The sequence below is a fragment of the Amblyomma mixtum genome, chromosome 10 (genome assembly GCF_055824585.1).
Source record: "Amblyomma mixtum isolate Tamu chromosome 10, ASM5582458v1, whole genome shotgun sequence".
NCBI classification, from domain to species: Eukaryota; Metazoa; Arthropoda; class Arachnida; order Ixodida; family Ixodidae; genus Amblyomma; species Amblyomma mixtum.
In genome coordinates this window covers 28,149,966-28,172,374 of record NC_143021.1, presented here as the reverse complement: position 1 = coordinate 28,172,374, position 22,409 = coordinate 28,149,966, and the positions used below count along the sequence as shown (strand labels likewise).

Genomic DNA, 22,409 nt, shown 5'->3' with positions numbered 1-22,409 from the left:
AACTCTTAACCGTTACGTTTTTGGAACTGTGTGTTTAATCGACGTGCTCCTGTCACAATGCGATTTCTCATCCCCCCTTTTACTTCTTTGTTTTTCTCGTCATGGAGTTAAGTACTGGCTGTAGGGCATTGGGGCTGCTCTTTGTTGCATGATGAAATTCGTGTGAGGCATTTGCTACTCAAACAGAACATGTTTTAAGAGCTAACGCTGAACCCTCCCGTTCGAAGTTGGGCCCCGAAAGAACTGTCCTTGCGGCGATGGATTCGCATTGATTTGTGTCGCCCCTATGCCTTTTTGTCCCCGCTCCGTACCGCTACATTCACGGCGTAGCGGCCACTCCTAATGGCTGATGCTATCATGTGCGCTGCAGCCATGGATTGGCACACCCGGTGGAAACAATTTCCCCGCCTTTCTCTTGACTCCCCGAAGCGAGCTACGCCGATAGAAGCGCAGGTTTTCTAGAAATGTGCTTCGACGTCCAGCCGCAAATACCCTGCTCGAAGAGGCTTCTTCGGCAAACGATCCGCGGCAGGCGGCGAAGAGGACGTTTAACATCGGGCGGCCCTGGCCATTGCACCGCAACATGGTAGGTGGCACCTGCAGCCAAAGCATTTCGATTGCGGCACTTTAGGTTACGACCGGCGCTTATACTGCGTGCGGTATCCGCAAGGGTTTGTCTACAGGTACAATGGGGATTTGGCTTGCTCGAAAGAACCAACTGGCACGCCCGTCTGAAAAACGGCTTCGAAACCCAGCATTAGTTCATTTTGGCACTGATGACAATGCGCGAGATCCGGCTCTATGCGACTCGGCTGCTGTGAGGTCTAAATCGACAATAGTTCTGAGTTGATGCTGAGATTTGGCGTGACAGCTAAGGACAGAACAAAATGACAAGTGAGAATGAGGTGGCTAGGGACTACTTTATTTATTAAGTGTCTTACTGCATCCTTATTCTGCCTTTACTAGTAGTGAACGGTAAAACCAAAGAATGAAAAAAGGTGGATACTCGGAAACTGGACATTGCTTTTAAAACAGGTGGTGCGAGGATAGTTTTGGAGGACATATTTAGCGAGAAAAACTATCTGAGGAAAGCAATCGTATGACCCGTCACATAAGCCATTCGGTGAAACGCAAAATGCCGGCGAAGAGAAAAAAAAATCCTTGGAAAAAAGTAAGTATATTGTACGGTAACAATAATGCAGATGGGTCAATTGTTTCTGAGTTGAAGGGAGGGGGATGATGAGAAAATGGTGTATGTCGGTAAATATTTTCTCCATCTGTACTCTCGCGCTGTTACTGAATGATCTCAATGGATAAATACAATGTTTTTGTTGATAATCAACCGCTTATTGTTCCCAGACCTGACCTGAAATACGCCATCATAGACGGGCATTAGACAAGGCTTTCATCCACCGGCAAGCACTTTCTCACGTCTTTAAGTTTTATCCGAAAATTAGCGCCACCTCTTTGTCCTGGAAATGCTACTACCAAGAATTCTTCTCTATGCACCGGTTATGAAAAGCCCTAAATATGTCTGCGACGTAAGGACAAGAACGCATGTGGGGGAAATGCATATATGCGTTTAGCAGTTCTCCGCTGCAATTGCAATTGGTAATAGTTGGTTTGGTCGCCAACAGGGGACGTCTTTTAAGTGCACACTTGGAGAGAGCAGGTATAGTCAACATGTATGTTGATCACCTTCTTAAAAGCTATCGATGCAATCTCTTCCATCAAAGCTGTAACGCAGTGTTTTCGAGAATGGCTCAGAATAGAGTAACGCAAATAACGATGCCATCAAATTGCACCTGGCGCGGGAAACGAATACAGTGACAGGCACTTCAATCAACATTCTTGTACATATAGCTCAAATAAACCGGTGCTTAAGATGGTATCTATCCACTGCAATCGAAGCCGTTTTGTCCAGGTTTTGGGGAGCCAGTTCCTGCGAAGGAAGTAGACTGTCTGAGGCAGCGGAAGGTGTTTTTTATGTTATTGCTGAGTGACTTGGATTTGAGGGATTTTCGCAGTGTTAAAGAATATCATGAGGCACAGCCGACAAAGATGTTTTTACTTTGGTTGCAGTAGGTGTAGTCGTAGTTGGCTAGTGGTAGTGCAGAAGCGGATGCGGTGCTCTCTTTAAGGGCTTCTTCTCACTTTGCAATTTGTAGGGCAAGGAGTGATTTGAGCTGTAACTCTTAATTCATCAATCTCGCACAAACTAGCCTGCAGTAGGTTTTTGTAGAAATTAAGTTCATACAAGCTCGGTGCATCACATCCGACTGATCCTTCAAGATGGGGTGCCAGTGGATATAGACCGATTGATCCTATTCAGGGATGGGGAGACGAGGCTTAAAGCTGCAAACGACTGGTCCTCGCTTCTCTACATATTGTAAGCGCAATCAGCTAGAGCTTTGACATATATAAGTAAAAATAATTAATAATTTTTCATCACTCTATATAAGTACATTCGTCCCATCCACTGCGGCATTTGGAACCACCTTTTTCTCGTTTCTGCTTTGTAGAAGTCTCGTTCACCGTCTCTGAATGCCTTACAGTGTTGAAAAATGTTATATATTGTTTTCACAGCCCACATGCGCGAACAACAGGTATGTTCGAACAGTAACACTCTTGCTAGCAGCTTTTTGTTCTTACGCCTACACTCCTTGCATCGTAATAAAAAAAAACCGTTTTTCTCTGTACTTTCAGAAATGCTTTTTCTGTTATTCTATGGTTAGCTTTACTATGCAGTTCAATAACTTATTTTCCTGTACTTTTTTTCAGCGCCAAATGACTTGTGAGGCATTGGATTTATCTCTGTCTCTTTCAACCAGTCTTTGATATTTTATTCAGCGCTAAACGACCGATTTCTCTAGCAGCATGAACGCACCCGCAATAGACTTGCAGGTATGAAGCAAAAACAACCACCCTCCGATGACGCTCTTTTATTTCAAGTGTGAAAATTCCGGCAGATCTCTGTCTCGGCCATCGCCATGACGCCTCTGAAAATTCCGCTAAGGAAAAAAATTGTTAGGGCTGAAGAATCCTTGCTACTTCAGACACCTGTGCTTATTTTGCCTTCTTTCTTATTTCGCCCGTGTCATGTCGAAAGTAGTACCTACAATCACATGCCAAAATTTTTTTTAATACCTTATCTGTACTTAGCTCCGATTTGTGCACGCAGCAATGGGCTGAAAGTGTCAGAGGCTTCCGCGCAGAGTCTCATTACTTAGAGGCCTAAAGATGCGAGAATAATTTTTCAAGACCATTCCAGTTTTGTGCTTGAAAATAATCAACATCCGTACAGACCACTCCCGGTTGACTACTTCACCTTACTAAATTTTTAATATTTAAATTTTTACTTTCATTGACCTCGCGTCGTTCAGCAAAAAAGTGGTGATAACACACATCCTCGTCGACGTTCTGCTTATATAGTTAGACATTCTGCACCTTCTATTCTCTCCGCAATCTTTTGCAATTTTATACATTTAATCATTAAGCGCACAGTGCGAGGAGGCACATTATTTTATTCCAGGCTTTTCCAAGGCCGCCAGTGTATATCTTTGCTGCATGCTAATATAGGAATGAGCTTACAGCAAACACGCTATGTAGAAATCTAGCAGTTTCTATGGAATGATTCTAGAAATTCTGGGGTTGCCCTATTTTCTTAGCATGTTTTATAGCATCACATTGAGGCAGTTTTTTCATAAACATTTAATTTGGGGTCTTCTGCAAATCAGCTCCGCTTATATCGCTCCAAGAACGGAGCTGCATTTTGTATACTACCGTTTTCACAGCAAAAGATTGGACCTTTAAGTTACAGGTGACAGCCCTGTTTTCTGTTTTACATTGTAGCGAAACGTGTGTCGTGCCTGATGCATCTTCAGCCTTTTCCGGATTGTCCCACAGGCCGCTAACAGTAAGCACACATGCCGAGCTACTTGTCCGAGATTTGCCACCCCAGAAACTCACAAATATGGTGTTGAGTTGCACGAATGGCTGCAAGAGGCGTCCTCTGGAATTCATGCCAGCTCTCCTGTCATCAGCCTACAGGCCGGCAGCGATTCTAAGCTAACACCTGAAAAGTTGGAGGCCAAATAATACGAAAACCTTCCTCGAATGCAAGCCCGCCACGAAAACGATCGAGAGCGACAGCAGGGGCAGCACGCAAGCAGCATATATTTCGAACGCACCTGCTCTCGACCAATCATCCTCGTCATCGCTTACCTCCTTATCATTGTCCTCTTCATAGTGTGCACAGTCCTCTGTGACAGGAAGTTCAGTGGAAATGCTCCACATTGGGAACGAGCGCGCTGCCAAGCTTTCGGGATGTTACCCCCGGCTGCAGCAATCCAGTTATCTCGCTTTCGACTGCAGCATTGCTATGGTCACCGAAACTACCTGACTTCTACGATTTCACTATCTCTGTCAGTTCTGATTCCACTTCGGGATTGCGGTCTTTCTTCGGACCCGTGAAGGCCCTCCTCGTTGTGGCACAAGCAAAAAGTTCATCACGCTACTCCCTCCAACGGCGAACATTCTTTTCGCCCACGCAGATGTCCCGGCCGGATTGCAGGTTTGAAGACTGCTCTGCAGCGAGCACAACTTTTCGCTTGACGGCGGCACTTCAATAACACCGCTTGCTTCGTTCCATGATGTCGGTGAAAAACCGCGTGTGAGAAACCTGAACGAAACGACGATACAGCGCTGACAAATTGGTCGAGAGAAAAGAAGGGAAAGACACAAGCGTTGACTGGCAACTATATGGCTTATTGCAAAAAAATACGGCAATGTATGGCAGCTGTACAAGCCAAAGCACAGAGTGAAAAGAAATGTGGCGCAGTCACGGTCGTGGCATACATCCGGGCGCTATCAAAGCCGTTACTGTGTCAAAGCGCGAGCTCCTGTGGGAATAGAGCCACCGTGTCACCTATATGTATGTGAAAGGCCTAAGATACTTGGCATGAGGTCTAGTCTTTATGTTTGACCATGATGGTGGTCTGGTTCAAAAACGCGTCACAGCCTTGCAATCGACGCAATGTGTGACGGCGTTATTTCGTCGGGAATGTTTTTCTATGTTTTTCGCGTGTTCGCGTAATATCCGGCTGACGCACCATCCGGACTCCCCGTTGTAAAATCGGTCGCATGACAATTTACATCGGGGAGACCGGCCGGTGCGTCAATGCGCTACTACGCGAACAAGATAAAGACATTGAAAATCATTCCCGCCGAAATAACACCGCCACATACTCCGCCAATTGCAAAGTCTGTGAGGCGTTTTTCAACCAGACCATCATCATGGCGAAATATAAAGGCCAGACCTCATGCCTAATATCATAGGCCTTTCACATTTCGCATACATGAAATAGATGACATGTGTCAGCCAACCGTCGCTGGCGACTCTATTCTGACAGGAGTTCGCGTTTCTTGAACAGTGACGGTTTTGATAGCTCCTGGATGTATGTCACGATCTTGATTGTGCCGCATTTGTTTCTGCTCTGTGCTTTGGCTTGCCCTTCTGCTATACAGGGTGTCCACGCTAACTTTAGCCAAGGGTTAAAAAATAAAATATTGGAGGTAGGCCAGGGAAACCGCTTACATTCATCTACCAACCGGCTTGCGCATCATAGGCTAGTTGTTTGTTTTGCAATTAATTAATTAGCAATTAAGATAATTTTTCGAAACGCGTAAAAATTTGCTTTAGACTGCAAAATGTGAATAGCAAAGTTGGAGAACACCTTCAGAAACCACCATTCCATTTATTTGCGGTAAGGAAAACCTCACGGGTATCTTTTTTTTCGACCTCCAAAGAAAGCCCGCGAAATACAAAAAAAAAATCACGGGGCTGGCGCATTAGCGCGCCACGATTGTGCTGCTCTCATCCGTGTCTTTAATGAACTATATCAGCTGCTGGCAAAGCGTGACGACCTGTGAACGGCCGATATGTGAACGGTGGTTGCGGCGCCCCCGCGAGCCAGTCTGCAAGCGTGACGGTGCAAGTTGCAGCGAACGCGCCGAGCATTGTGAGCTATGACATGGCCAAAAATGACAAACACAAATGCGACGGGTTTTATTCGCCACTGAGAGGCAGAACAAGATAGGCAAGTATTTTATTTTTTAATGAAGTAATATTAAGTTTTTGCATCAGTCTTTTGAGTAACAATGACAAACCAACTAGCCCAGCTTTCCGCCTTGATTTTACTTATCTTCTTTTGCCAGAGAATATTTATTTTTAGCTGTTTATTATAAGAGAACTGCTAAAAATATGCGCATGCTGCGCTGAAAATCACACGTTTGATGCAAAGCCTTTTGTTTGGCATCCACACACTTGAATTTAGCGTATACACGCTTAATAACGGTAACTGTCAAGGGTGGTAAGATGGAAAGGATGCAGTAGAACTATTGTGTTGTGACGTTTCTTTTTAATTGTGGATAAACGGTTGAAATCAGAGTCACGGAGCATACAACCGTTAGTTGAGCATAGGGAGCAACCGTGGTCATGACAACTACGACGCAGAGATAAACAGGATGATTCTATGAGAAGCCAAAGAAGGTACAAAGAAAATTTCTTGGAGAAAGGTGAACTGAAGTGCTCGTTCTTCTCAATGCTCCCCCGCAAAGCGCCGCTGAGCAAGGATCCGAGCCCACAATTTATTAATGCCCTCATGCATGCTAAACAGATCCACATCGAGAGAGAAAACCAAGCCTTGTGCTTAAGGAGCTTCACCGCTTCAATCGCAGGGGACCATCTGCCTGACCCCAGCACAGAAAGCCATACCCGAAGGCCTCAAGGCTCCCATCAAGGACGGCGTAGTGTACTCGCCTTACCCGCCTGTCGAGCTGCTGCCGGACGAGTCCTTCTACCAGCACATCCAAAGGCGCTTCCTAGAGTTGGGCGATCAGCCGGCACTAGTAAGTATTCGCCCACAGAAAAGGTTATTCCGTTTGGAAAGGAGAAAAAGATAGCTAAGCAATAATCAAAGAAAGAACTTAAAAACCCTATTAATTGTGCGACAAAATAGCACGCTGTAGAAAAAGCATAAAGTGGAGGAGGACAGAGTTAAATGATGCGCACTAGATAATTTCATTGATAAAAAAAAAAACGTCCGTGCACCGCTATGGAACTGGCGAAGATGTCATGGAGGATTTCCTCTATGGTAACTCAAGGGGAAGTTCCCTCCTACTTCAAGCGCGAATGTAATGCCTTATAAAATGAATTATGCCGGAAGTGATTCATACGGAGTGACTTGTGAGGTTCAACAGACTGAAGAGTGGATTTATTGATGGGTCACAGCGAACAACGCAGGTCGCAGTCAGGTCGCAGCAGGACAGGACAGCCAACCGAAAGCAGCAGCTGAAGCCCGAGACTCGCACTCTAGCGACCAGCGATGACGACGAGGCGCGCCAGTGATAATTCGTCCTCATCATCTTCTCGCAAGACAAGCGCATTTGATAAGAATGGGGTAGCAACAATGCCTTTTCTTTGTGGTCATGATAATAAACACGATAACTAGGGTGCCTTGAACACACACTTGGTATACAACCATGAAAACTTCAGCAAAAATCCGGATTCAGATTTGTGTGCGCAGACGTCAGCCGAACAACTGCTTAACCGAAAGAGTTGTCACATGCGCAATGATTCAGTCATCAGCAGCTCACGCTGATATTCGGCGCGTCGAGGAATGAGTGTGTGGCCATTTTGTTTCACGTGTTGTTTTCTTCTTTTGGTCTTTGGTCATTCAAAATATCGGTTATGTGACTGTCTTTGCTGCATGAATTCCTCTTTCGTACAGGGTCATTATGAGCTTATTCTTCGGTGCAAGTTGCAGTGCTTCATTTACTAATCTCCGGACTTCGCCATGTTCACTCCTGTCTTTTGTTTTGAAAAGGAATATCACACCAAAGGTTGCATACAGTCAGCGTGATTAGTGCAAATAGCCATTCTGCGAAGCTGCCATCCGCAGCACATCGCATGATGGACTTCGGTAGTTTTGTGCTAGTCGCCACAAATGTGTGATATTGCAAAGGGAGCCAGACTTTACTCTCGCTTCTCACGCACTTAATGCTGTTGCGACCCGGGTAGCATGGCCGGGGACCGGTGATGGGACGAGGAGGATGGGAGACTGAGTTATGAGGAAGGTAACGAAAAACTTTATACACTTATTTACATAGAGCGACTGAGAAAGACTCTCAGTGGAAGGAGAACGTCTTCGTCAACCGTAGTCGACTGGAGCTAGCAGGCTTCTCTCGGCCACACTCACAGCCGAGTTAAATAGTGTTCGGATTCCCCAGATCCCTGGCTGGGGAATAAAGTTCGAAGAGCACTGTCCAATCGGATGGACCGAAGTAGATTCTGGTGTTACCACCCACGGCAAGGCTGTTCCACTCTCTCGCAGCTGGTTCGATGGGAAGGGGAGATGCTGACTAATCCAGCCCGGCTGGAAAGGAATCTCCCGCAGTCTTCCAGCGGGTGAATGAACTTGCTTCCCCGCCGGGTGTCCAGAACACGAGTCGGGGACACAGAAGTCTTCAATTAACAGCCAGCGTGACTGGCGCCGCCACGTCGCCTCCGCTTCCACTGTGGTTACGCTGACAATACCCCATGCGCATCTCCTGCCTTCGTCGCTGCTGCCACGGCCACCTGCACTCCGCTGCACTAATTCACTTAGGCTCGGAGGGGGCATTCTAAACACCCCACTGTACCACCGCCGTCGCGAGGTCGTCGGCCTTGTCGACTGTGCACGGTAGCTGCTTGATACGGCCCACGTGGCCAGAAGTACGGTCACGACAATGCCATCATAAATTAGGGTATGTGACTCGAAAGCATTTTTGCATCTCGGAGAAACCGATGCGTGTGCAGAGCGTGGCAATCCGGAAAGGGCATTGGTATCGTACCTGAAATCTACTTTGGGAATTTGTTTTCGTTTTTTGGATATTCTCACGTGCTCTTAGTACACGTTTTCAATTTTTTTCTAATAGCAATGGTCGCTATTAGAGAATGTCTTTTTTCTTCTCGAAACAGACGCTGCAGCGAATGATGGCGTTTAAAACAGACGATGTCCCGGACTTCCATAGCCTTTTTAGGTACTATTTGCTGGAGCCTGTACATTACTTAGGTCCTTTTCTACTTATTGCTATGGTAATCTGTCTTCTATGAAAGGAATTCCAGAGGAGAAAAATTGGAAAGTGCGCTTAAGATGCGCCTTAATGTTATAACGCGATAGCCTTAGGGGATTAATGCCCATATATGTGGAATCGGTCAATTCGACTTTACCTTCATAGATCCCTTAGAGTCCTCATACCAGCCCTGGTACATTGATGTAGCTGCCAAGCCATGCGCCACTGCCCAACGATAACAGGCTCTGTGAACGGTAGGGCTTGTGACAGCCAGGTTATTCTGCTCGAGCAACCTCTCGCGATTAATCAATAATTTAAGTCACTTGGCTCACAATAATCCAGTGGGCTGGTTGCGATGACGCCACAAGGTCACGTGACCCACGTGGCCCACTTATAGGATGTTTTTCTGGGGATTTTCCGCTCACAACGCCGCAGACAAGCGGCGGCGGATTGTCTCCGGAAGAGAAGAAAAAAGCTCATAGAGCGAGCACTCGCTTTCACGGCTGCGTAAAGCATGGGCCCTGCACGCATGAAGTTGCGGGTTTCTCTGTTACCATGAATGCTTCGCACAAAAAGACCACACACCTTTTCTCGTCTGGAGCATTCTCAAGTAACAATAATCACTCCAGAGACCCTACGCCGTATTTCGAGAAGTGGTGAAATCTAGCGGTTTAGCATTTCACATGCGCTCAACAAATAGTAGCACTGTACCCACGGCGGTACCAGGCTTATGTCTCAAAATTTATTGTGGGAACTTGAGTTTCACGAGCTATTTACTTCGTAAATTTCATTAAACTTAGCTGGCATTTTCAGAAAAGAAAGAAAACATATAATTCCGTACAACTTGACACTTTGATTTATGACTAATTGCTCTACCAGCCAGAGGCAGTGTTCGGAGCCACAAAGATTTCTCCGGATGAAATTCGTGTGCTTTGTCCGTAAGCATCAGTCACAGGACAAGAACCAACAATTCATTGGTGGCAATCAATGAGGCCCAGTGTTTTTTTTAAATATTTGTTCGCTATGTGTGTTTGCTCTGAAGGATTTTTTAACGTATTTCTATTAGGAGCACCATGGAGGCGAAAACTGTGCGGCGGCGTCGCCGTCTATGTGAAAGCCTTCATCTGCAACTTGTTGTCTAGGGGGATTTGTTTCACCCCACATGCCGCCTGTCAAGGCGCTTTTCCTCTTCAGCATTTATAGGGAGAGAAGGCAGGCGCCGGACGTAGAGTGATTAGGTATTAAGTAAAAATGAAAATGGCTGAGAAGAAAATGGCTCAGACAACAGCAAGCCTAAGTGCGAAATAAGTGGCATTCAGAAGAACTATCTGCGCAGAAATTAGGCTTGCGAGAGGCATTCATTCTCCCATTTCACGGGAACAGCAAGCTGGGTTTCACAAGCAACATTGATTGCAGTGTTTCAAACAGCCACATGCCAGAGCTGTGGTGCTGTGCCTAAGCGCTGTGCCACTTTGCCGGTATTAGTACGATGATTTACAGCAATCTACCAATGTTACACATTAGTTGCGTAGTCGGAATGGGAAAAGGATCAAAATTCAGCAGATAACGGGGGGAAGGACAATGCTCTCACAATTTGAATACAATCAGAACAGGAAGAGATTGGCTCCTGATAAAATAATTTTCTCATTTTTCTTCCGCATCGAACCAATTGATCAACCCTGAAATTTTTATTAGTGCCTCTATCCGCTACGAAAATGCTGTCCAATCGAGCGACTTCCGTGTTTCGGAGCCTCTGACTCTAATATGCCCTGTTATAAACTACCTCCTTGTTTCTGGGCGCGTTTTATCTGATCGAAGAGGTTTTCGTCTATGGACTCTAGATTACACAGGAATATTTTAAACTTAGTGAAATGCTCGTCGAATATAAGTTTCTTGTTAGGGATGCTGTAGCATGCGGAAAACTCTGTCGAAAAAACAGGAGAGGGCAAGCCTCTGCGGTAATTAGGTGAACATGATAAAATCAGTGAAACATTTCAGTGAACATACATTGACCACGGTCTTTTGTTTCTAGAACAATATTACATAAAAGTAAAAAAAAAACTTTACATGGGCTGAAGAACTTTTATTTCTTTTTCGTAAACTGTGCATATATTGTCTGCTATTCAAAGCATTCGCCACCTGTTACATCGGATAGTCTTTACACCAGATAGTTTTCGGCATATCGTATTATGGCAGACTCAAGGCCTTGTACTAGTTCATAGATACATATAAATAAGAAATCAAATCGGCGAAAGAGCCGAGACTTTAGACACTCGAGATAGCACGTGCATTACAGCTGGTACCGCACCATTCAGAACAACTTCCTCTTGGCACACTACCACGTGATCTTCTCTGTCCGCCTTGGCAGGAACAGCGAGGAGTGGTGAGCACCACAGCGCAGGCGAGACATAGTATGTGAACTTCAGGTGCGCAATTTTTTTTATTTGCGCGAAAAACGGCCAACATTTGTTGTGCCGCCCAGGCGATGGCCGTCAGGTTATAGAAACTCTGAAAATTAATATGACAATTACTAATTGCTAGTAAAAAATATGGTTATAACAAGGCGCTGGTCTGTTATAAAGTTAAGTACTAAATTTAATTATTCAATTCAATAGTTAACATGATTCACCAGATTTCTGATGCATGTTAACTCTGGAATTTCTATTCTCACGAAGTAAAACGCAGAACAGTGAGAAAAAGCCCCGGCAGGCAGCCCTTCATTCCGTTCTCTCCACACCGCGCTCTCTCACTCTTCTTCGCTTTCTTTGTCTTTCGCCACCTTCGTATTGCTTCGCTGTTACAACTTCATACCGAGGCAGCAGGGGGGGGGGGGGGGGGGAGTTAGGATAAGCAGCAGAAGTTCGTCGAGGTCAGAGTTTGACTCTGAGTTCATCATCCGGGAGGCCGTCGGGTAGTCACTATCCACTAAGTAATACCGTCCCAGGTCCATCGCACCAGACTCCAATGCTGCTATTCTACTTATTTATTTATTTATATGGGGTGTTATGGCGCATAATGCATAATGCTGCTATTCTATTATGCTATGCTATGCTTTGCTATATACTGCTATTCAGACTAATTCAGAAACAATAATAAAGAATTGGAATTGCCAACAAGTACAAAACATACAATAAAAACGTGTGCTCACATGAGGATGATTAATACATGATATAAATGTTAGCGGCGCCGCATTGCATGAACTTGCACATGGTGAACGTTTTATACATAAAGCATTACTACTGCAAGAAGGTGGAAAAATCATTTTTAATTATTCGTAGGCCACCATATTAGTAATGCGCCCCGCAAGACTATTTTCTAGCACTTTAGAGCGCGTGGCAATGCAGAAGAGCTAAGCGCATGTGTTTTGCAGATGCTTGAAGCTTGAGGCGATGAGAAGATCGGATTGGTAATGGGAGTGGCACTGCTTTAGCACGACGACTATAGATTAGTTTGCGCAATAATTGCAGAAGTCCGTATTCTGATGCGACTCAATTTATGAGCGATAAGGATAAATTAATGTTAGTTTATTTATTTATAAAATACTGCAGCCCGAGGGCGAAACAGAGTGTGCAACATAGCGAGAACAGCCAAGGAGGTAAAAGCTGCCAGTATGTCAAAATTCAACGAATGACGCTCTTCAGAAAGAACGTGGCTTGCGCACGAAGAACATGTAGGCAATAAGGGGTAACATGGATCTTGAAAAAGAGCATTGTCCCAGATTAAAATGTGACAGAAGTGAAAAGGAAAAGCGCAAGGCGCACACTACCAGTTGTCAAAAAAGCATCAAAAAAAGCCCTGAGCATTGCCGGGAATGTAGCAAAAAAGAAGAGCAGAAGGGGAAAATTTGCAAACCGATTTTTTCTAGTACCGTCATACGTTTTAGACATCGTGATCAGCGTGTACGCCAGATAATGGAGGCATACCATATTAGGAAATGTCGGAATCCGTGTATCAGTGAGCCCTCTGTTAACTTGGCAGACTGTGAAATCGATTTTTTAGCCTCAGCGTTGCATTGAATTCCTTTTTTGATAACGGTTTTTTTAACTGATCTTCCACATCGATGAGTGGCGCCTGATGATTCAAAATTTCAATTTTTTCCTCTGACTTGGTCTTTCTAGGAGGGACTGTGTGTGGTTGTTTTTGTTTTATGTGTTTTTTTTTTAAAGTGACTACCTTATATTGCGCGCGTCAGCAATAAACCTCAGTTGCGAGTTAGCGCTTGTCTGCGTCGTTTACTTTCCGTCCCTTGTGTTCCCTGTGCGCTATTTTTTACATCATGAACTGCAAAAAAAAAAACATTTTGAGAATAACCAAAACATAAAAATGAGTAATCAAGAAATAAAGATACATGCCAGGAAGAAAATGCGACAAAGAGGACACTAGCTCATATAAGAAAAAACACACGGTCCTCAAAATCAGCAGCATCGCTCGTGGGAAAGACATGAGCTGGCAAGCTATTCCACTAGGCGATAATGCGGGAAAAGAAAGTTTTTAAAGAGGCTCGTGCTCGCGAAGAATGGCGTAAGACGGCGGTCAAGAACGCGCCAGGTATGTCGGGGTAAGCTGCAATTCAGCTGTTGACGTCAGAGCTGCAGTTAAATTTTTGATGATGAAGGGAGAAAAGAAATTTTAGCCCGGCGAGTGGTCCTCTATTTTTAAAGGATGGAATATTGTTTGTGCCCATGAGATCGGTCTGTCAAGTATGCCTCTGATAACTGTCAAAAACGAAACGGATTGCTTTCCTTTACACAACCTCCCGGGAATGTTCATCTGACTGCAAAAATGTATCCCATGATACATTCACATATTCAAGTTTGCGTCTTATATATGTTTTATAAGCAAAATGTTTTATGGGCTACGGGGCTGACTTCAATTTGTGGCGTCAAAAACCAATTTTCTTGAAAGAGGCCGCGCAAATTGTTTGAATATGACTGGTTTCGCTCAGGTGGTTCTTTAAGGTTACGCCTATGTACTATCGCGCTCAATATGAGTTGCAACGCGCGGTCATCGACCGGGGTTCGTTCCGTAGTGTGCCTCCTCCAAACAGTCGCTCGGAATTCTGGGAGAAACTTTTTCCTGAGCGGGGGTGCTACAGTTTCCTGGAACAGCAGTTTCTCCCAGAATTCAGAGCGACTGTTTGGAGGAGGCACACCACGGAACGAGCCCCGGTCGATGACCGCGCGTTGCAACTCATATTGAGCGCGATAGTACTTATAATTATCGCCCTGTGTTAATTTCGCGCGTTTCATTGTAAACCGTAAAAGTCTTTCTTTTTCACTTCGGGGTTCGTAGAAGAAAAGTTTTATTTGCAGTGATTTCCATTAAGCATTCCACACGCCAATCTGAAACTATATTATTGTTCATGCTGACTATAATTGGCTTGAAGAGAACGCGGTCATCTGCAAATAACGTAATATTTATAGCAGTACTGCTAATGACCTTGAAGTTGTCATTGATGTAAATGAGGACGACAACAGAGAAGGGAACAGGAGCGATGTTCGTTAAGCTGGAACAGCGGCTATAATGTTGTCTTGTTTTTAAAAAAAAAACCAAAACCACCGCCGTGGGTTCGGCACGCGGTTTGATTTGTTTATGGACACTGAACTTCACAAATTGGAGTCAATAAACAAATGACAGCAGAGTAAAATTGCAAGCCTATTATTACTTTGTGAGGTCAGAGCACAAAAGGACCGAACCGCCGCGGATTGGTCACAAAGTTTATTGTTCACTATTTCTCTTGAACCCGTGGTTAGGGCTCCATGATAAAGAAAACCATCCCATGAGGACTATTTATATTGTGCTCCCATTGTTTTCCATTCTGATTTCCTGCCTTTGATAGCGGCTGCGCTGATGCCGTCACATCGCTGAGGGCTGTTCGTTGACATGACTTGCGATAAGAATGAAACCTTGTCAATGAAAATTAATGATGTAAACCTCAGGCTCATCGTACTACAGCGTCACTGTTCAAGTAAAATTTTTTCAAACATATCTGTAGTAGCAACAGCTATTCTGCCACGTTTCTAATGTGGAGACAGAAATTAGCTCCGCAGCAGGATCTTTTTGATATGGCGTTAGTGCAGCACAAGGCAAGCGTAAGGAAGAAACACAGGAGCAGGTGCTATTCCAAAAGGGCATGAAGCTGAGTGGTCAAACATTAGCTGCGTACCGAAAACACATGAACCCATTCCCAGCGATAGAATACTGGAAAGGTAAGAAGAGCTCCTCAATGCGGCTGGTATTACAGCAGAGAATTTTGTCTCCATTCGGCCTACTGCCTTTAAGTCCAAGGAAAGAATTTTGCCTTTTGGAATAGGTTCTTTTTCCTGTGCTTCTCTCCTCTGCTCGGCATGTACAAGCGAAAATTGTCTAGAGATAAGTAACAGCAAACCAAGTAGCAAGTTTTAAGCAATTCCACTTCCTATGCTTCTGAACAGGAACGGCACGGGACGTGGCTAAGCTTCGCACACGTGCTAGCCCTGATGGAGCGCTACGCCAGTGGGTTCCAGCGCTTGGGCGTCTCATCCGGATGCCGTGTGTGCGTGAACGTCTCCAATTCTGCCGAATCATTGGTCGCCACCTATGCGCTTACCTGCCTGGGAGCCGCGGTGGTGTTGGCGAAACCGACCCTCACAGAGAGTAAGATTCATTCTCTTTCCTCATTACAAACCTTTAGCCCACTATGTAACGTGTTACCCTTACCGAAGTACCGGGAGCCCGCCCACCACCAGTGAGCACGCGGCGAATGGGGCCGATACAGCAGGCGTGCGCGCAGCTTCCGGGTACCCGGCGCCATCTGGCGCTTTCAAAGCAAACTGCGCATGCGCACTGACGGCACGCGGGCTGCTGGTAATGCGGCAATGGTAACTCTTTACATGGCACGCTAAAGGTGCCTCCTGCCTCAGAAAATGTCACGCTGGCGTTTGCCTATGCTACGCTTAAAAAAACAAATCAGCGAGGTTTTCGGCACCCGCCACGGTGGCTCAGTGGTTAAGGCGCTCATCTACTGAGCCGGAGTACCCAGGTTCGAACCCGACCGTGGCGGCCGCGTTTCGATGGAGCCCGAAGAGAAAATGAGCCTGACTCTCTACAACGACCCTGCATATCCAACACGGGAGGGTAAGTCCGTGACCCGGGATACGTGTTCGGACCTTACCTTCACCAAAAACATTGCACACGCAGAGTGGGCCAACACGGAGGAAACCCTCAGTAGAGATCACTTCCTTATCAATACCTCCTTAAGGATTAATTTATTGGAACGGCCTCATGCACAAGCTAGGCTCCCCGACTAGAATAAGTTCCGGCAAAGCTACATCAATCCGGCCCTTATCCACGAACAAGGGTGCCACGCGTGGACACAAGGATTGGTCAGACACCCTGGTCTCAGCGGAAACTCAAATTCAACCCTTGGAGGCAAGGCCGGAGGTGGACAACCACCTTCTGCACCTCTGGGAGCCTCGTTCGCAGATGGCGCCGCCGAAAACATAATTTAAAGCTTAAAATTCGTATTGCCAAGCTCACCCAGCGAGCGGCAGATCTGGTACGCGGCCCAACTCGCTGACTCGAACTGGGTGAACCGCTGTAACACGGTAACCGCTGTGAGCTTCACCTGCGCAAGTTTGACGAGAACGCCCTCGAGGTGATTCTCAGAAAGACGTGCAAGCGTGCCCTCAATCTCCCAGTGAACACATCCAGCCAGTGCCTCATGGGCTTGGGCATGGTAAACATTTTGCGGAGCTCCGCGAGGCACACTTGACCAATCAATACACAATACTTTCAAACATGCCGTCGGGACGCAGCCTATTAGCCCGCCAACACATCCACCACCCAGCACAGGCGGAAGAGCGCTTACGCATTCCCGAAGTTTGGAGATACGCCCTGCATGTGCGTCCTCTTCCGGCCAACATGACACGTGACGACTACAGTGGCAGGTGCCTTGCGCGTACGGAGGCACTGACCGGTCACTATGGGAAGAAACGTGGAATCTTCTACGTGGGCGCCTCCAGCCCTCACCATGGGGGTGTTACACGCCGCAGTCGTCCACCAAAGCGTAGTGGTGAATGGCCTAACGTTCCGAGCTCAAGACATAACACGTGCCGAGGAGGTCGCCATTGCGCTAGCTGCCCGAGACCAGCACTCGTTAGTCACGATCACCGACTCGAGAGCCCTGCAGAAACGTTGAAGAGGGACACATTCCTTTCTTTGCGTATCGCATCCTTCAAAATAGCGACTACCTCGGGGTCCCCGCGTCTCGAATGATCGTATGGGCTTCTGCTCACATGGGCTTCAAAGGCAATGAACAGCAGATGCCGTCACCCGCGCGTTCACTGTCCGGACAACGCCTCCATACCCTTGCGAAGTGGATCCTGAACTCAATCCTCCCCTCTTTTTCCGCCAAATTACTCAATTATACAATCCGACCACGCAATTTATCCGAAGCCCTGTAAGGGCCTTACAAAGGCGGAGGAACGCACATTCCTCCGTCTTTACACGAAAACACTGCTGTGCCCGGTAGTTTTAAAGCACTTTGATCCTCCATGTACAGGAAAGTGCCCGTACTTAGCGGAGAAGTTTTCGGACATCTTTCACATGGTATGGGCATGTCAATCGTCCGCGAACTTCGACTCAAAACCCAACCCCACCCGGGAGGACTGGGTGGCAGCCTCGCTCGGCTGCTCCGACCTGGTGAGCCAGAAGGCCTTGGTCGACCGAGCCCAAGCAGCGGCAGTCGCCAATCGGCTCCTGTAATGAAGAGCGCAACTAGTGATTGTGAGAGGTGGCCCCTTCCTGGACACCTCGAACTTCCTCTTTGTTATCTACGGAGAATAAAGTTCTTCAGACAAACACACAGACAGACTTTACCGGGCCGCCAGGCAGCAGCGACTGTAGTAAATAGACAATACAGTAAGCCTTTCTAGCGCTCTAGACAGGTCTGTGCACGGCTGCAGACTCTACTTGACGGCAGAAATGGTTTTACCGCGTTTATTCGCTACGACGCCGGAGGCACTTGCTTCTACTGGCGCACTTACAGACTGCGAAAGAGCGTAGTGATGGGGGGTGCTTGGTAGCTTCCTTCCTGACTCCTGATCTTTTCAGGAAAGTGAAAGTATCCTTATTTAAGACCTTTTCAATGTACAGGTCATGTGATTCTCTGCAGGGGAAATCTTGTACGAAGTGCAAGACAGTGGCGCCAGCTTCATCGTAACGGAGGAAGAAAGCGCCAAAAAGATATTGAGCATTCACAAAACATGCCAATTCAAGGTAAGAACCTCTGTATAACTTTAATACCGGAACGCATTTAACGGCTGCATTTTCAGCTCCCATTGTCCGTCACGCTTCCGTACACCAAGGCTTCAGCACATCTATAGGCACCCTGGTGAGGGTGAGAGTAGTTTCAAAAATTCTCGTGTGTTGTTGTGATACTTGAAATGTCGTCAAGCAAGACAGTTCTAACTGCGAACGTTTTTTTGTTGTGCGTAGCTCTAATGGCCACAATCGCGGATTTCGCCTATAGTGGTGGTGGTGAAAATATTCATTAGAAAGGGACAGAAAGTAGATTGAGGTTTGAAGGGACCTCGCCCGCTCCACTAAAGTACCGCGGGTAAAAGGAGGCTCGCTAGCCCGTGAGAGACCGGTCCTTACATGCACTAGGTGGAGGACCCTAGTTTGGGACCCCGGTGGCAGTGGCCACCGCCCGGGCGCGCCCGCCTAAGGCTTGTTAGGTTTGTAAACACGGGAATAGCCGGGTTGGGGGGACAGGCCCCACCCTGTTTTAGGGGTCTGAAGACACCGCTTTATAGAGCGGGCATCTGCCGCTAAAAGAGGGGTCAAATGTTTTTAGGGCAGCCGGGCACATCAACGTGCTGGTGAGAAGGCGGAGAAGCAGCCGCTCATCCGCCTTCTTGTGGCATTTACGGGGGCGGGGGTAAAGGCGATGACTGTCTTAATAGTATGCTGCAATATCTTTCAAGGTATAGACCGGATTAAAATCGGGTTCCTGGTAGCATGGAGAGGAGAAAGCAGCTCGGGGAGAGAGCGCGCGGGCGGTAGCGTCTGCTGCCGCGTTTCCTGCCAACCGCTGATGAGCGGGGCCCATATAAGGTAAAGGCGTGCGGGGTACGTATCCCGTATGCAATTTTGGTAGATTCAATAGGCTAGGAATGGAGTACAGCCTTATTCGACGTTCCGACAGGCCCCTCGCGAGTCGGTGACTATGTATTTTGAATCAGAACGTGAGGCCACGAGAGCAATCGTGACCTCTTCTACGTGTGTTTCACTCCGGTCTCTGAAGGTGAGGCCGTTAACTGTGTTGCTGTTGTGAACTGCCGCGGCCGTGTACCATCCCCCGCGGTGAGAGCCGGAGGTGTCCACGTAGTATACACCTGTTCTGCTGCAGTAATGTTGGGTTAGGCGTTCCGCTTGTCCCATGCGCCGAAAAATATGATCTTCTTGTGACATGCTGGCAGAGAGAGGTCGCACATGGAGGGCGCGTCTTCAGAGTTCTGGGATGCGAAACCTGTCTTCCATAAGTGTTAGATATAGGTTCGACCCCTTATCTGCACCTACGGAAATAATAAGAGGATAACCCTGTGAGGATGTCCTTGAAGGCATCCTTCGCAAAATTCCTGGACCTCCACATCACAACTTTAAACAGCGGTCTGATGGCGTTGGGGATTGGTAATGTTTTCTGGGAGCTCCGGGAGGCGCCCCTTACTAGCCATTTCACACGGCTGTCGCAAACGCTGTCGGGTAACCAATGGCAGTTCGAAGCCGTGGCCGGGTGGTCTAAGACCCCTCTTTCGGTTTTAAGAAAAGGAAAGGCGCATAGCTAGTTCACTTTCGGTGGACACCAAAGCGCACCACGGCACAAACGCTGGCTTGGTAACAATGTTTTCAAATTTCCGCCTAGCTATCTTGGTTGCCAGTCTTCAGTGTTTTCTTTTACTAGGTATTCCCTGGTTACTGCTTCTCCACCAAAAATTTCACTCTTGCACTTTGCGACAGCTTCCCATGCTAAGCATTCTGCACACGAGACTACCTAGCGTTGCAGTCTTTCAGCAGTTCCACGATGCTCATATTCCTGAAGTCTTTCATTGTGGTATCAACTCTACCTGGACAGGTAGCGCGAGCCCACTGCCCACAGACAGCGCTGGCCATCACTGACACACGTACGCGCAAGCGTCTCCAAAACAGCGATCCAAAATTACTCGGCAGGTTTTATCTGGCAACCCGCTGCACGCATCCTTCGCGGCTCCCGGCTATAAAATTAACCTGGTCTTAGTACCCGCCCCAGCGGGAAACTCTGCAAGCGAAGGGGTGGACCGATTGGCCCGAGGACTAAGCAACCGGGCGCCCGGCCCCACGGACGCAGACGCCCTTGCCGTTGCCCCGAGACGTTTACCAAAATCACGAATCCCCACAGAGAGAAGAAATGCCAAATCCTGCCTCCCCTCCTCGACTTGAATCGAGCGCAAGCCACCTTGCTCCGCAGGTTGCAGACACACTCCATCCTTAGCCATTCTAGACTTTCACTCATCACAGATGAGGAATAAGATCCCGTCTTCGAAAATTGTAATTAAGGAGAAATCTCCACCAAGGGGCGCATACTGTGGGATTGCGCGGGAAACCTGCCTCTTCAAACCTTACCGCCTGCTCCCTCCGAGGAGAGATAGAACCAACTCCTCAGAAGGCCATACAAGGGCCTCCACCTGACACTCGTTTCATGGGCCCAGGAAGTCGCCCCCACATTGGGGCCGCAGGAGTGGGGGTATCAGTTGTTTCAGCCAGCGTATTCGCTTCGGCGGGCGCTGTTGTTTCGGCGCGCGGCTTTTCTTTCACTTTTTCCTCTTATCTTTTAACTCTCTTCTATCTGCATGTGGCAGCGGTGGTGGCTCGGCTCGAGCGAGTCGGCAGGCCCATGCACTTCCCTTTTCGCTTCTCTCAGTCGCAACAACAACAGCCAGCCTATCTGCCCTAAATCCCGAGATTATTTGGCCATAATTTGTTCGTTCCTCTCTGTCTATCCAGACAAGACCAAAAAATGGTCTTGCCTGATGCTCCAAGGTATTCGTTTTAGAAAATTGGTTTTTTATTAGAGGAAATGACGAAGTAGCTGCCTCGAATATCTCGGTGGACACCCGAACCGTATCGTAAGGGTTCTCTTAGAGCGAAGAGCTCTACTCATGTCATGCGGAGCCTGAAGTTCAACTAGATCTTAAATTCGACCTCTAACGGGAAACGCGTCACTTGTGCTGTGACGTCATGCCATGTGACTCGCTGACGCTACAGCTGCTCGCTTTTCAGTAAAATCTGCCGCTGGGCTGCAGCTGCTGTTCGACTGCTTCTCCTCGCCAGCTGTGGCATGCGATGGGTCACGTCATGCGCTCTTGCGCTTGGCAATCACGTCCGCCACTGAGCCGACCGCCGCTCTGGGCGCTCGCTCTTGCAGTTGTGGCACGTGATGCACCACCTGGACTGCTCTCGCTGATATAATTGTAGTGCTTGCTCACAGTGCGTTCGCTCTTTATATTCTGGCTCAGCTGAGTTGAGCCGCAGCCGCTTTTTTTAAATACAGGCATTTCTAAAAAATCTAAAAAACAGTGTTGGTTGTACGAAAATACATAAGAAAAAGTTTCTCAATTGTATTGAAAATGTCATTTATCAGATTCCTCTTTCCTGTGGCAAGCAGTATGTAGGGCAAACCGGCAGATGCCTGAATGATAGGCTTCGAGAGCATGGGCGTGACGTGGATGATATGCGTGGAAAAGGGTTGTCAGCCCATTGCCGTGGGTGTCACTGCATACCGCTTCTTGAACGATGCATGGTTTTAAAAGTGCGCAATAACCGGTTGACACGAGAAATCATAGAAGAGGAATGGATATCACTTTTGAAAGATGATTGTTTTAGTACCCCATCTGTTTCTTTGATGGCAAAAGAGCTCGCATATCTGGCTGATACGCTTTGCTAGCCCATGGTTTGACGGCGTGTTGGTTATGATATCGATATAAAACCACCTTTCCTTTCTGAAATAAACCATTGTTGGAAGTTAGCGCCGTGTGTCGTCCGTCTTCCTGTGTTCTTGTTTCTTTGCGCTACGTTTTTACATTTAAAACATCTTTGTACATTTTGGAGGAGTAGCAGGTGTTACCTTGACCTCGGTATAACATTTCGTGTGACAAAAACATGAAACATCTCCGCAGAATATCAGAGGGCTCTTGATGTACAAGTGAAGTTAACCGGTAATGTTGTTATGTATCGCACTTCGTGGACGAAATGCGTGTAATAAGGCCGCACAGTTG

General features: G+C 47.1%; 1 protein-coding gene across 1 annotated transcript in view; it reads left to right on the top strand.

Annotated features, from left to right (window-relative positions):
• The first annotated feature begins 478 nt into the window (after positions 1-478).
• The window catches only part of LOC149325456 (uncharacterized), a 66,358-nt gene continuing 44,427 nt past the window's right edge, over positions 479-22,409 (top strand). Inside the window, exons 1-4 of the mRNA XM_089563960.1 lie at positions 479-586; positions 6,739-6,909; positions 15,549-15,750; positions 18,269-18,372. Of these exons, the coding sequence (XP_089420086.1) occupies positions 584-586; positions 6,739-6,909; positions 15,549-15,750; positions 18,269-18,372 (480 nt within the window). The 5' untranslated portion in view covers positions 479-583. The remainder of the gene's footprint in view (positions 587-6,738; positions 6,910-15,548; positions 15,751-18,268; positions 18,373-22,409) is intronic.